This window comes from Muscardinus avellanarius (assembly GCF_963383645.1).
Source record: "Muscardinus avellanarius genome assembly, chromosome: 14".
NCBI lineage: Eukaryota > Metazoa > Chordata > Mammalia > Rodentia > Gliridae > Muscardinus > Muscardinus avellanarius.
In genome coordinates this window covers 60309152-60322063 of record NC_137800.1, presented here as the reverse complement: position 1 = coordinate 60322063, position 12912 = coordinate 60309152, and the positions used below count along the sequence as shown (strand labels likewise).

Below are 12912 nucleotides of genomic sequence, written 5' to 3'. Positions count from 1 at the left end.
AAGGAAATCTCAGCAAAGTTTGAATGGAAAACTAAGAGAGGAAGGAGGCTGAACTTGATTGATGAGCGGCTATTTCCAAATAGGTATAAAAGTACGAATATAGCAAGGTTAGCCTGGGTATTAAGTATCGGGAGGGGGGAAGGGAAACGAAGGGGCGGGAGGGCACCAAATACAGATTAAATGTATAACATTTACTTTCAATAAAATAAATTTTTAAAAATTGTTCTCTAGCCTCCATAAGTTTTAAGAGCACTAATCACATTTTAACCACATTCTTTTGAAAAATTCATCACTTGTACCCATTTTGATAGAGCTTATCCAGTCTACTGACTTGTTGTCTAAAATTGCTGAGAGTGGCTATTATCACTTACTTTTTCTGCATCTTCTGATTATGCCTATGGTGTCTGTCATGATTTTTAGACTGTATATGTCCATAGTAAACAGGTTATTCATTTTTATTCCAAATTTCTTCCAAAAATATATTTTCCCCATATCTGAACTTGGTTCTTGAGAACTTGAAAAGTTTTAGATCCCCTCCATGCCATAATCATACCAAAGAGTATTCCATTTAGTTTCTCATTTATAATCTATAATTATGTAGAAGATTGGCTTCTCTAGGGGGTTATAGCATTCTTATCCTATACCCTAGAAAACACTATATGTCACTTCTTGCTCTTAGAATTACTCAAATCAAACTCTTAAGTATTATCAATGAAATATTTGACTATAAAAATGTATCTATTGATAATATTATTTAACCAATGTCCTCCCTTTTAAGAACATCTTTTTGTTGTAAAAGACCATTTGAGATTTGGGGCTCTTTTTAATATCACAGGGATTAATTTAATGATATAAAAATGAAGGGTGAAGTGAGATTGGGGCCAAAACCTAAATAATTTTTCAAGCTTTTGTACCCTCCAGAACAATTCTTCTTAACCTCTTAGATATTGATACTTTTGATTTTGTCCCCACTCCCTTTTTATAAAATATATTTAATTTAATTTTAATTTTATTTTTGTGGTGCTGGGAATTAAACCATGGGCATCACAAATGCTAGGCAAATGCTCATAACACTGAGCTATATCCCAAGCCCTCTGAAATATATTTTAAGCCGTTTTGCATATGATGTTTCTTTCTAGGCTTATTATGGAGTTTAAAGTCTTCCTCCCAAATTCATTTTTAATAATTTCCACTCATGGTTGAATTCTTAGAACTAGATTTTTTTCTGGAAAGGAATTACAGTCTGCTTATAGTGGATGATTTCTGCATATGTGTGTGTGTGTGTGTGTGTGTGTGTGTGTGTGTGTGTGTGTATATATATATATATATATATATATATATATATATATATATATATATATATATATATGTTAGGTAAATTCCTGAAAATCCAAATCCATGCTTGATAACTTTCACTACTTTTTCATCTTTTCTTTTTCATCTTCCATGGGTACTCTTAGATCAAAAGTGGCAGAAAGAACTCCGGCCATCTGGGAAAGGGATGGGGTGCAGCTGGTGAGTCACATCCTGTGTTTTAATTGAGACCAGTGTGGTTTAACTCAGTATGCTTGGTCACAGGTGCTCTGTATCAGTGTCCAACAAGGTAAAGCTGATTATGCCATGATTCTTGGTGATTGGACAGGGTTTCTTCATGTGTTTCTCACTTATTAGCATTCTCTCTGTGGTTCCATATTTCCTGTTTCCTTGCCCTAGTCTTCCAGTATTCGGGCATGTGGGAAAATCTGCATAATCCTTATGCCATACATAACCTATAGTAAATTTTTCATCTCTATTGACTTTATAAGGGGCTTATATTCTTTGACCTATTCTGATGTAATGCTTATCTACCAATCATGTCATTCCTGGATATGTCTTGGAAGATAAAAGAAAGCCCCACTCCTCTCTAGTGGATTTTTTTTTTTTTAGTGGTACTGGGGATGGAACCCAGGGGCCTTCTATCTTTGGGCTACACTCCCAGACCTATTTTTTATATTTTTTATTTGGAAACAGGATCTCTTAAGCCAGCTGAGGCTGGCTTCGAACCTGCGCGATCCTCCTGTCTCAGCCCCCCAAGCGTGGGGATTACAAGCGTGCGCCACCACGCCTGGCTAGATTAGTGGATTTTAACTGAGTTTCTTTTTCTATTCACCTCCTGTTTACTTATCTTTGAATATAATTTAGTTGTTATTGTGTGCATGTGAGAGAGTTTTTTTCTTTGTCAATGCCCCAGAGATATTCAGAAATAACTTTTTGTAGAGTAGGTACCTTCTTTACTGGACTTCATGAATCACTTTATTATGTGACTTATAGAAAAACTATATTCCAATAGTCCAAACTGAACTCACTAAATGTAATTTGTATTAGTTACCTATCAGTTTTTAGCAAGAAATCATCAAAAATAATTTTTTCTCTCAAAGGTCTTTGTCTTAAAATTAAAAATACTTTCTTTTTTGTAGTAAATATATCATTAATAGATCCATCATTGATAGATTTACTAAAAAACTTAATTTTACTTCTCACTACAGAGCAGGAGTCTTGATTTTTTTAACTCTATGCCTACTACTTTCCTCTGGTAATAAGCATCTCTTCAACCAATCTTACTCTTAGGACAGTGTCTAGATAAGTATGGAAAAATAAAAACTCTTAATTTTATGAAAAATATATCCCCATATTTCAAAATATCCTATCTTATGATTTATTTATTATTACCTAGCATCCCTTGACAACAAATATGCAATATTTATGATTCAAAGAAACAGTAATTTTTATATATGTACTTGTGTTCACAAGGCAATGGTTGTCCATTTTTAAAACCACAATTTCTTAATCTCTCAAGTGGAGAATTGACTTCTTGAAAACAGTCATACGGAGCACCTTGAGCATCTTAAAAGGAAAACATGGTAAGTGTTAATCCAAGTTAATAGTTTGTCACTAATAAACTAATGAAACATTCTAAAATAATCATATATTTGGTCACACTTCCGTTTTTATGTGCACTTTGTCAATGCAAGTGGAAAGAAACAATATTCATCTTACAAACTTGAAAAGATTGTATCCACTGCAATAAGTTATATTGTTTTCAAAAATAATTTGCTACCCTTATAGAAACCTAGTTCATTGGGTATAGGCCTTGACTTTGTAATTTTCTTTTGTTAACAGGATGAAGAGTTAGAAGCCTGTCACTTATAACAAAAAAATGTTTTTTTTTTGATGCAGTACATTTTGTATCTGATGAAAGAATCAGCAATATTTTGAGTGAAGGCTCATCTTTCAGTATTAGTATTTCGTGAAGGTTATATAGAATGTTGACAAGCTATACATGGTATATAAATCTTGGAGATTTGAAGATTATCCCCTTTCATTTAAAAAAGAGACATAAATCTAGAAGAAAGTACTTCTATCAAAAGTGACACTGCTACTAAAGCTTACTAGTGAGTGGTAAGAAAACTGTTATCAGTAAGCCAAGTGTGGTAGCATATGCCTGTAATCTCAGTATTTGAGAGGATGAAATTCTTGGTTCCAGAAGAAGAAGGAGGAGAAAAAGGAGGAGGAAGAAGCCAGGCGTGGTGGCACACGTGTGTAATCCCCACGCTTGGAGGTAGAGACAGGAGGATCACGCAGGTTCTAAGGCAGCATCGCTGGCTTAAGAGACCCTGTTTCCAAATAAAAATATAAAATACACTGGGAGTGTAGCCCAGAGGTAGAAGGGTCTCCAGGAACCCCAGTACCACCCCCCCCCCAAAAAAAAAGGAAGAGAAAGAGGAGGAGGAGGAAAATGTAACTCATGCTCCTTGATTTTGACACCTTTGGAGAAACTGCCTTTTCAGTCATTAGCAACAGTGGCCCTGGGGTATCAATAGCCTTTCAGAAATTCACAATGTGGGAGATATCAAACACAAGGGAAGCTAGAACCAAGTACAGATACATAAAAGAATGCAAATTTGTGTCTGCATCTTTACAAAGGTATATTTCATCCAGGCACAGACACACACAGATATAATGCTAGTACTTGGGATGTTAAAGGCAGGAGGATCACAGGTTTGAAGCCAACCTTAGCAATTTAGTGTGTTCCTCTTTCAAAATTAAAGCGAAACAAAACAAAAATTAAAAGGAGTTGGGATGTAGCTTGGAGGTAGAATACTCATGACTTCAATTCCCAGTACCAAAATACTCATGGGTACAATTCCCAGTACAAAAAAAAAATGGAGGAGTACCTAAAAAGAGAGGAGGATGAGGAAGATTTCTTAGAGATGATGCTGAGTATTATTTTCTAAAAAAGGGCTGGTAAGCCAAATAAGTTTTGAAAGTTTTGCTAGGCAAAGAGGTAAGGTTTTGGTTATTCATGGCTGCATTTGACCAGGTGAGACAAGTACCTAAGAAAGTTAATCAACTATTTCAAAATATTCATCCATTTCCCTGTAAATGCTGCAATTCTGTTTATTTAAATGGCTGAGTAAAATTCCATTGTGTACATATCCCACAGCTTTGTAATCCATTCTTCTTTAGATGGACATCTTGGCTGGTTCCATAGTTTGGCTATGGTGAATTATGCAGATATGAACATAGATATGCATGCATTAGTTTGGTAGTTTGGTTTCCTATCTTTTGGCTAGATACCCAGAAGTGGTATTGCTGGATCAAATGGTAGATTTGTTCCCATTCTTCTGAGGATTCTACACACTGTTTTCCAAAGTGGTTGCACTAATTTGCAATCCCACCAACAATGTTTTAGAGTTCCCACTTTTCCGCATCCTCACCAGTGCAGATACCAGCTGCAGCCATGCCCTCTCGGCATCTGCATTCTTATTCATGCAGTCCATAGGCGATTCTCAACGTGAGAAATAGCCCCGAGAGAAGGTGTGGTCGCTGGCCAAAAGTATTCTCCACTCTTAGATATTCTTTCATAACTATTATTCTTTTAGTAATGATTCTTTTAACTCTCCACATGAATTGCTCCGGTGGTGTAAGATCAGGACTTTGAGAGAAACTGAGTCCGTGGAAAATAAACTTTCAGCTTTGTTCAAATGGTAATAACCAGTTAGATGCAGTGGCAGCATTCCAGTCAGTAATTACAAATGCAGAACCCCCTCCTCCCTATCTTTGACCTTCATTAGCCAAGGACTAAAAGGAATCTTGGCCTTTGCACCTAGTAATGGTGATGCCTAGAGATATAGCGACACCACCTGGTTAAAAATAGCTATGTCAAAACAAAGGACAGATAAAATAGATGTGTAAAGGTGAAAGAAAGAAAATATGGTGAGAATAAGAAAGCATTTTTGTATGAAGAAGAGCTTATCCTAAGATTGTCCCAAATGGGAAAGAGAGAATTAGGGTAATCAGAAAAGAAAAGGAAGTTGCAGAGGGTTAGTGATAGGAATATGGATTATTAAAAGAGGAATAGGCTTCTAATAAGCCTATCATTTGAGGAAAAGTGCTCAGCAGCTAGAGAGGTATATTTGACAACTAAATCTAAAAACTTCATATTATTTCTTGGTAGTTACCTGCTAAACTGTGCTATGAGTTTGCTTAAGCTTTCAGACAGCAGACTGTATTGCAGACAAAATCCAGCAGACATTCATCGAAATTCTCTAAATCTTCATAAGGAACACGGATTTTCCCTACGACAACTATATGAAAGCTGGAATCTCGGACTTCGTCCCCCATTCAGCTCAAAAGGAGGTTGCTAGATAGAGAAGGACTTTGGACTAAGCCCTAGGAATGAAAGTTCCGAAAGGGTTAAAGAAAACTCTTAAAAACTGGACTCCTCAAGTGATTTTGGGTGTGACTTTTGTTCTTCTGAAATTAGCCTACTAAAAGCCTCTGCAGCTGCAAGGTCAGAAGGGGCTGGCTCAGAGCACAAGACCCACCTGAGATCATGGGACTGATTTCAATCACAAAGACCTGTGATATCACAGGCCTTACTTTTGTCTTGTTCAGGGTTGGTAATCTGCATGTGTATCTCTCTATTGTACCTTGGGTGTTTTGCACTTTTTTACTAGAGAATCACTGGGAGAGGGGAATATATAAAAAATCTTGTGTCCAGAATAAAGTGTTCGATTGCACAAGAAGCATTGATCCATATCAGGTTCTTTTCAAGAGCGCTGCTAATAGGATTATTTTCGTAGAAGGGAAAAAATCGCTGCAGATAAGAATCTGCAGTACTTCACCCTATCTCTCTCCATCTTTACTGAGATCGACTGCGAATGAATTCGCGCCCCATTTGGACTGAGCAAAGAAGCCTGTGGCACACCAGCATTTGTTGTTGTTTGTATTTTGAATGGTTGCCATTCTAGTTGGGGTAAGTTGAAATCTCTTTTGTGAAGTGCCTATTTATTTTGCTTGCTCATTTTTTTTGATTGGATGATTTGCTTTTTTAGTGTTGAGTTTCTTGAGTTCTCTGTACATTCTAGATATTAGTCTTCTATCAGAGGGGTAGGTAGTGAAAATCTGCTCCCATTTGATTGGCTCTTGATTGAGGTTCTTGACAGTTTCCTTTTCTGTACAGAAGCTCTTCAGTTTCATGTAATCCCATGTATGAATTCACATTTTAGTTTTTTGTGCCTTTGGGGTCTTGTTGAGAAAGTGTTAATATGTGCCTGTGTGTTGCAGTGTTGGACCTATGCCCTCTTCAAGGAGCCTCAAGGTCTCTGGTCTAGTTTCCAAGTCTTTGATCCAAGCGAACTAAATAGACACTTCACGAAAGAAGAAATTCAAATGGCCAATAAATGCATGAAAATATGCTCAACATCACTGGCAACCAGAGAGGTGCAAATCAAAACTACCCTGAGATTTCACCTTACCCTAACTAGAATGGCAACTATTCAAAACACAAACAACAATAAACCCTGGGGAGGATGTGAAAAAGTGTCAGCCTGGAAAAATATTTGATCTGAAAAATTTTATGGGTGATATACACACCCAACTCAATACCAACTGTTAAGGACCTTTAGAAACCTTGCATCTAAGTGTGGTCTGATATAAATAAAGCCTATGTCAGTGAGGGAGGAGGGAGGCAGGATGATGCAAAGGAGAAGTCAATTTAGAAGCATACCAAACAGATGCTTAGACAATATCACAGGTAGCTGTGCAATAAAAACAGGTTGATAGGTTGTTAGCATGAGTATGATTGGACAGAGTAGCCGAGCTTTTAAATAAAATGCCCCTTATCAATTAATTGTTAGACACATGCTACCCCAGGAAGAGTGTTCCTTTGGGCAAGGAATATCTGCAGAGGTAAGTCAAATTTAGCTGATAGCTGAAGACTATCTTCAGCTGGCTGTATTTATTTTCCTTGTCTGTCACACTCTACTCTCCTTTAGAATTATATTTTCATTTCCTTGAATGTACAGGTGATCAAGGCTTCAAGGTCCACCTCAGCAACTCATCAAGACCCTCAACAACTTAGCAAGATTGTGTTTCAAAATAAAAACAATAATTAAAAAAAGGCTGAAGGTGTTGCTCAGTGGTAGAATGCCCCTAAATTCAATCCCTAATAACACACACACACACACACACACACACACACACACACACACACACTTGAGATCACTTAGCACAGATAATGATTTTCTTTGTTTTTATGTCTTATCTTTTTAATACTCTCTCTTTTCTTTTTCTTTTGCTTTGGTAATGTTCTCATGCATTCGATTCCTAGTAGCATGTTTGTTTTTTTTTAATATTATCAGCTCTTGTCACATAGATAATCAGCTTATAGATGGGCAAATTTAATTATATTTCCATAGCTTCTATAAAATGTTAAATTTACTTAAAAAGTAATGCCAATTGCCAGGCGTGGTGGCTCACGCTTGTAATCCCCGCGCTTGGGAGAAGGAGACAGGAGTATCGCGCAGGTTCGTAGTCAGCCTTGCTGGCTTAAGAGACCCTGTTTCCAAATATAAAAAAAAAAGGCCTGGGAGTGTAGCCCGGAGGAAGAAGGGCTTCCAGGAACCCCAGTACCACCAAAAAAAAAAAATTCAAATTGATGTAAATATTTGTTAATTCATCTGCCTTCAAAGTAGACTAAGAAGATTCTTTGTACCTAGGCTTTTAGTAACATAAGAAGAAGAAAAATACTTGCCCTCAAAAGCCAAGTAAATGAATGTATAAATAACCTGCATTGGAAAAAAATTCTACCTTTTTATGTCAGTTTTGTGAAGATACTAGAGTATATATTAAGAAAAATAATACATGATTAATTTTTTTTCTCTCCATCCTGTTTTGTTTAGAATTCAAAAAGAGGTCAAATGTTAAGTAACTCAATTCTGCATAAAAGCTTGGTTTATTTTTACTTAAAAAAAAGTGTGTGCATGTCCTAGATTCTCTTTACAGAAAATTTTACCTAATTTTATTTTTAAGAGATGTATTAAATCCTGATGTAATTTTACTGTGACAATACCAATAATATTCAAATCCAAAAAAGCATTAAACACAAACACACAGACTCAAATCTCCAAAAATGTAGCATGCTAAAAACATAGTATGCATAAAATAAGACTGACTTATGATTTATAAAATTATAGCTCTGCAGCTTTGGTTGAATATTGGTTAAATCACCTAATCTAAAACTTTTTACTAAAGACAAGTTTCAAATAATTAGAAAGAATATAGATCACAAACATGTCATTTGGTACAAACTGTACAGCTTATCTTATTTCATTTGTTTAACTGAAAATGATTATTATATTGCCTTTATTTAACTAGCAAATTATTGCATTCGAGTATATTTAATTGGATAATTTTGATGTATTCAAATTATCATAATTCCTCTAAAATTATGAAATCGTATTGAGGTACTGTGAAACAAAAAGCAAGCATGTGAGTCTTATTTGAATTGCTCTCAAAGGCTATATGAAAAGCTAAATCTAAGCATGAATTTTGATCAAGTGGCTCTCAGCAGTAGTTCTTTAGTGAGGAAACAGGATTATAGATAAATTTATCTCAGATCTTTTTAAGTTTCATGCCATTAAATGTAGGTTATGAATGTGGAGAAGAAAAGGAAATTAAGTAAAATCTCAGTTTGCTGATTTACCATTCAAATATAAATATATTCAATTAAATACACTATGAGAAATAAACATAATGATTTTTTTTGCTCAGGTAGCTATCTACCAAGCCTATACAATGAACCATGAGAAAAGAAATGTATAGCATTATTATGTTTTTAAACCTTAAGCAGTCCTACTAATACTTACCTTCTTTAATTCAAATGTAATATTTTATATTTTGTGACCCATGGTTTTTCTAGACTTGTGCATATATAATTTAGACTTGTGCAATATGATCTATAGAAGGTTGCAAATTTATGGTAAAGGAAATATAAAAGAACAATACCTTTTCCAAATATTTTGGCACACTGGTAATCAGTAGTTTGGCACTGTCCATTATAACAATATGCAGTTCCAAACCTGCACAAATGTCCATTCAGTGCATAAGTGTCAGGAACACAGTGGTGAGAAGTTCCATTGCAGTACTCTGTAAAATCACACTCCTGGTCAACACTCTTTCTACATGGAGTTCCTGCTACTGCTAACTAGAAAGAAAGACAGAGAGAAAATTACGTTCTCTAAGTTACTCTTCTTAATGACTTAATAAAGAGATTTATCAGATAAAATGTATTTGGTTACTGATAACCAAACAGAGTTCCCAAGGCTGAGAATTCTCCAAAGGAAAAATTGGCTATTGGGAATCCCAGAGAAGAATAACTATCTCAAAGATACAAAAGAATTCCTTTTGACAGACAGCAGGCTTGCACCTACACACCTGCTATGGTCTACAGTATGAGGCAGACTGACTCAACTGGCATTTGGAGGAGGACTAAACAGATTAGTGTACACAAACCTGTTCCTTGAAATTGGAGGATTACTGACTCTGCCTTTTTGTTTGTGGAGAAACCCAGAAATCAGTCTACCTAATTTCAGTCCCTGGGTTTGATTTTTTTTTAGCTTGTGTGAGTGAGACACACAGTGTCTCGATCTCACATTTGTAAATTTGGGACAATCATATTTTCATAATGTTTATATCAATATTAAATTGTCTAGTGAAAAATAGAATAGTACTTGATAATATTTATGTGATACTTACTATTGCTGCCATCATTATATTTATTATTGCTTGGAAACATACAGATCTTCCTGCATCACTCAAATAAAAGGTAAGTTATGACTAAATGTTTGTGCCTAGCTGAAAACAAGCATCCATTCCTTTCATTGTGAAGTCTACCATATCCAAATGCTGATCTGTTACAGATGTTGAAGTCACACACACACACATACACACACACACACACACACACACACACACACAACCACACTGAAATATATTTACTGATTTGATGCTTAATAAAGCAGTGATGAGTAATAAAAAAAAGCTTTTCAACTTAGAAGTCTGTCCTAGAAATACATATTTTAAAATAATGAATGTGAAGTAAAAGCTTTCCTAGGCAAACAATCATTGAGAGAATTAATACTAAGGGAGAATTTTCAGGTACAAGAAAGGTAATACTAAACAAATCAATAAAATAGAGATAAAATGGAATAAATGATATTAATTATAAAATTATCCTGTTTTACTTGGTCTCAAGTATAAAAGACTATATAAAGCAAAAATTAGCAGCAATGAATTTGTACTTATAGTGTATGACAGCGTTCTCTTATCCATTTGCTACACAAAAATGGTATATCATATGAAATTAATCTCTAATTAAAGACTTGTAAATTCTGAAATGAGAGAAATTATTTTTAAAAGTTATGAATTAAGTAGAAAACCAGTAGTGAAGATAGAACAAATTCATACATTGTATAGTTTTAGAATTTACATTTAACTTTCAAAGCAACATCAGCCTAATTTTTATATTATTTTATTTAGCCATTCATTTTTGGTAGTATGGATGGAGCCCAGGGACATTCTACCTCTGAGCTATGCTCTCAGCCCCATTTCATTGTTTTATTTGAAACAGAGTTTTGCTAATTTGGTGAGACCCTCCCTAAATTGCTGATGTAGGTCTTGAACCTGTGATGCTCCTGTGTCAGCCTCCTAAGTACTTGGATTATAGGTGTGTACCACCATGCCTGGAAGCCTCACTCTTAAGTAGCTAATAGAAATTCAAAATAGTATAGTTGCTTTGAGAAACATTTTCTCAAATTTTTCTAAAGTTTCATATCTATTTATAATATGGTCCAGAAATTTGACTCCATATTATCTACCTAAGAGGTAGAATATACTATGTTCATAAGCAATTCACTTATGAATATTATTTTAGTAGGAACATTTTTATTACCCCAAACTGAAAGTGACCTGTATTAATAAACTGTGGCATATCATGCTAGTACTTTAGTTGCTATTTAGCACCAAAAAGTAATAAACTGATAAATACAACACAAATCTCAAAAAACATCACGCTAAGATGATCAGTTTGTATGTATATGAACATTTTATTATTCAATTTATGTGAATTCTTTTGTAAAAGTGAAATTATAGAGGAAGAAATCAGATTGGTGCTTACTAGGAACTGTAGGTAGACACATTGCACACTACAATGAAGGAAAAGGAGAGATTTTGAGTGATGGCATTTTTTGGCTTTGATTATGAGGCTAGTTATAAGTTTCAATATGTCATTATAGTATTCAAAAATTCTCACTGATTACATTTTACTACTTTCAGTTATACCATAATGAAAAATTGGATGAAATAATATATGTGGTATTCATATATAGGCGATATATCAGAATTGGGACCAAAATATTTTGCATTATAGAACTTGCTTTCTTATCCCAGCATATTATCTTGGAAACATTATTATATTTATTAGTACATATATATTTACCCCAACTTCTCTAGCTTTTGCAAATTGTACAATAATTTTTGTAAGCATCCCAATATTGTAACCACTATTGGTTTCTATTGTGTGTGATTCATCTTTTACTTACCAGAGTGTGAGAGTGCTTTGCATATTATGCATATTATACATTTTGTCTAGTATTCATGTTATTTTATATTTATTATTTATTTGACTTTATAGTTTTTCGTGACTTATTTATTTATTTATTTATTTATTTATTTATTTATTTTTGGTGGTACTGGGGTTCCTGGAAGCCCTTCTATCTCCGGGCTACACTCCCAGACTATATATATATATATATATATATATATATATATATATATATATATATATATTTTTTTTTTTTTTTTTTAAACAGGGTCTCTTAAGCCAGTGCTGCTGGCTTTGAACCTATGTGATCCTCCTGTCTCCGCCTCCCAAGCATGGGAATTGCAAGCGTACGCCAACACACCTGGCTTTTCATGACTTTTAAATTTGAACATCATTATATATATTTTTTGACATCTGGGATTGAACCCAATGAGTAATCCCCAAGTGCTTTTATATTTTTTATTTTTAAATTAGGCTTCACCAAGTTATAGGACATTGGCTTTGAATCTGTGATCTTCCTCTCTGCCTCCTAAGTACTGGGATCACAGGCATACCTCATCACAAGTGGCTAAGTATCAATATTTAATATAGTATTGTATATGTTTTTTCTTTCTTATCTGATAACTTGAAAGATGGTAAACACTGTGGTTTTAAACAAAATAATCAATACCAACTTGAGGTACTTTTTTATTTCATAATTTTCCTTACATCCTTGTGTTTTCTTATGCATTCTAATTTTTATTTCATGGAACTGCTACATTCTTTTGATCAGTCCCACATTAGTTAAAACAGCCTTCTACTATTGAGGTTTGGTTTCATGTTCCTGAGTATTGGCAACTTACCTCACATTTCGATGTGCAGCATGGCCCAGAGCCACACAGTACTCGACCTTTCAGTTTGCATGTTTTATAATCACAACATTTTTTAAATTGGCATTCCTAAAATTTTAAAAGAGGAAACAATATTTCAGCTCAACCACTTAAGAA

The 12912-nt window shown here is 34.6% G+C and overlaps 1 protein-coding gene across 1 annotated transcript in view; it reads right to left on the bottom strand.

The window, feature by feature from the left end:
* LOC308273170 (disintegrin and metalloproteinase domain-containing protein 18-like) overlaps positions 1-12912 on the bottom strand; it is a gene marked incomplete at both ends in the record, with an annotated part of 167211 nt that overhangs the window by 72223 nt on the left and 82076 nt on the right. The window contains 3 exons of the mRNA XM_080710264.1: positions 2778-2883; positions 9331-9529; positions 12769-12864. Of these exons, the coding sequence (XP_080566390.1) occupies positions 2778-2883; positions 9331-9529; positions 12769-12864 (401 nt within the window). The remainder of the gene's footprint in view (positions 1-2777; positions 2884-9330; positions 9530-12768; positions 12865-12912) is intronic.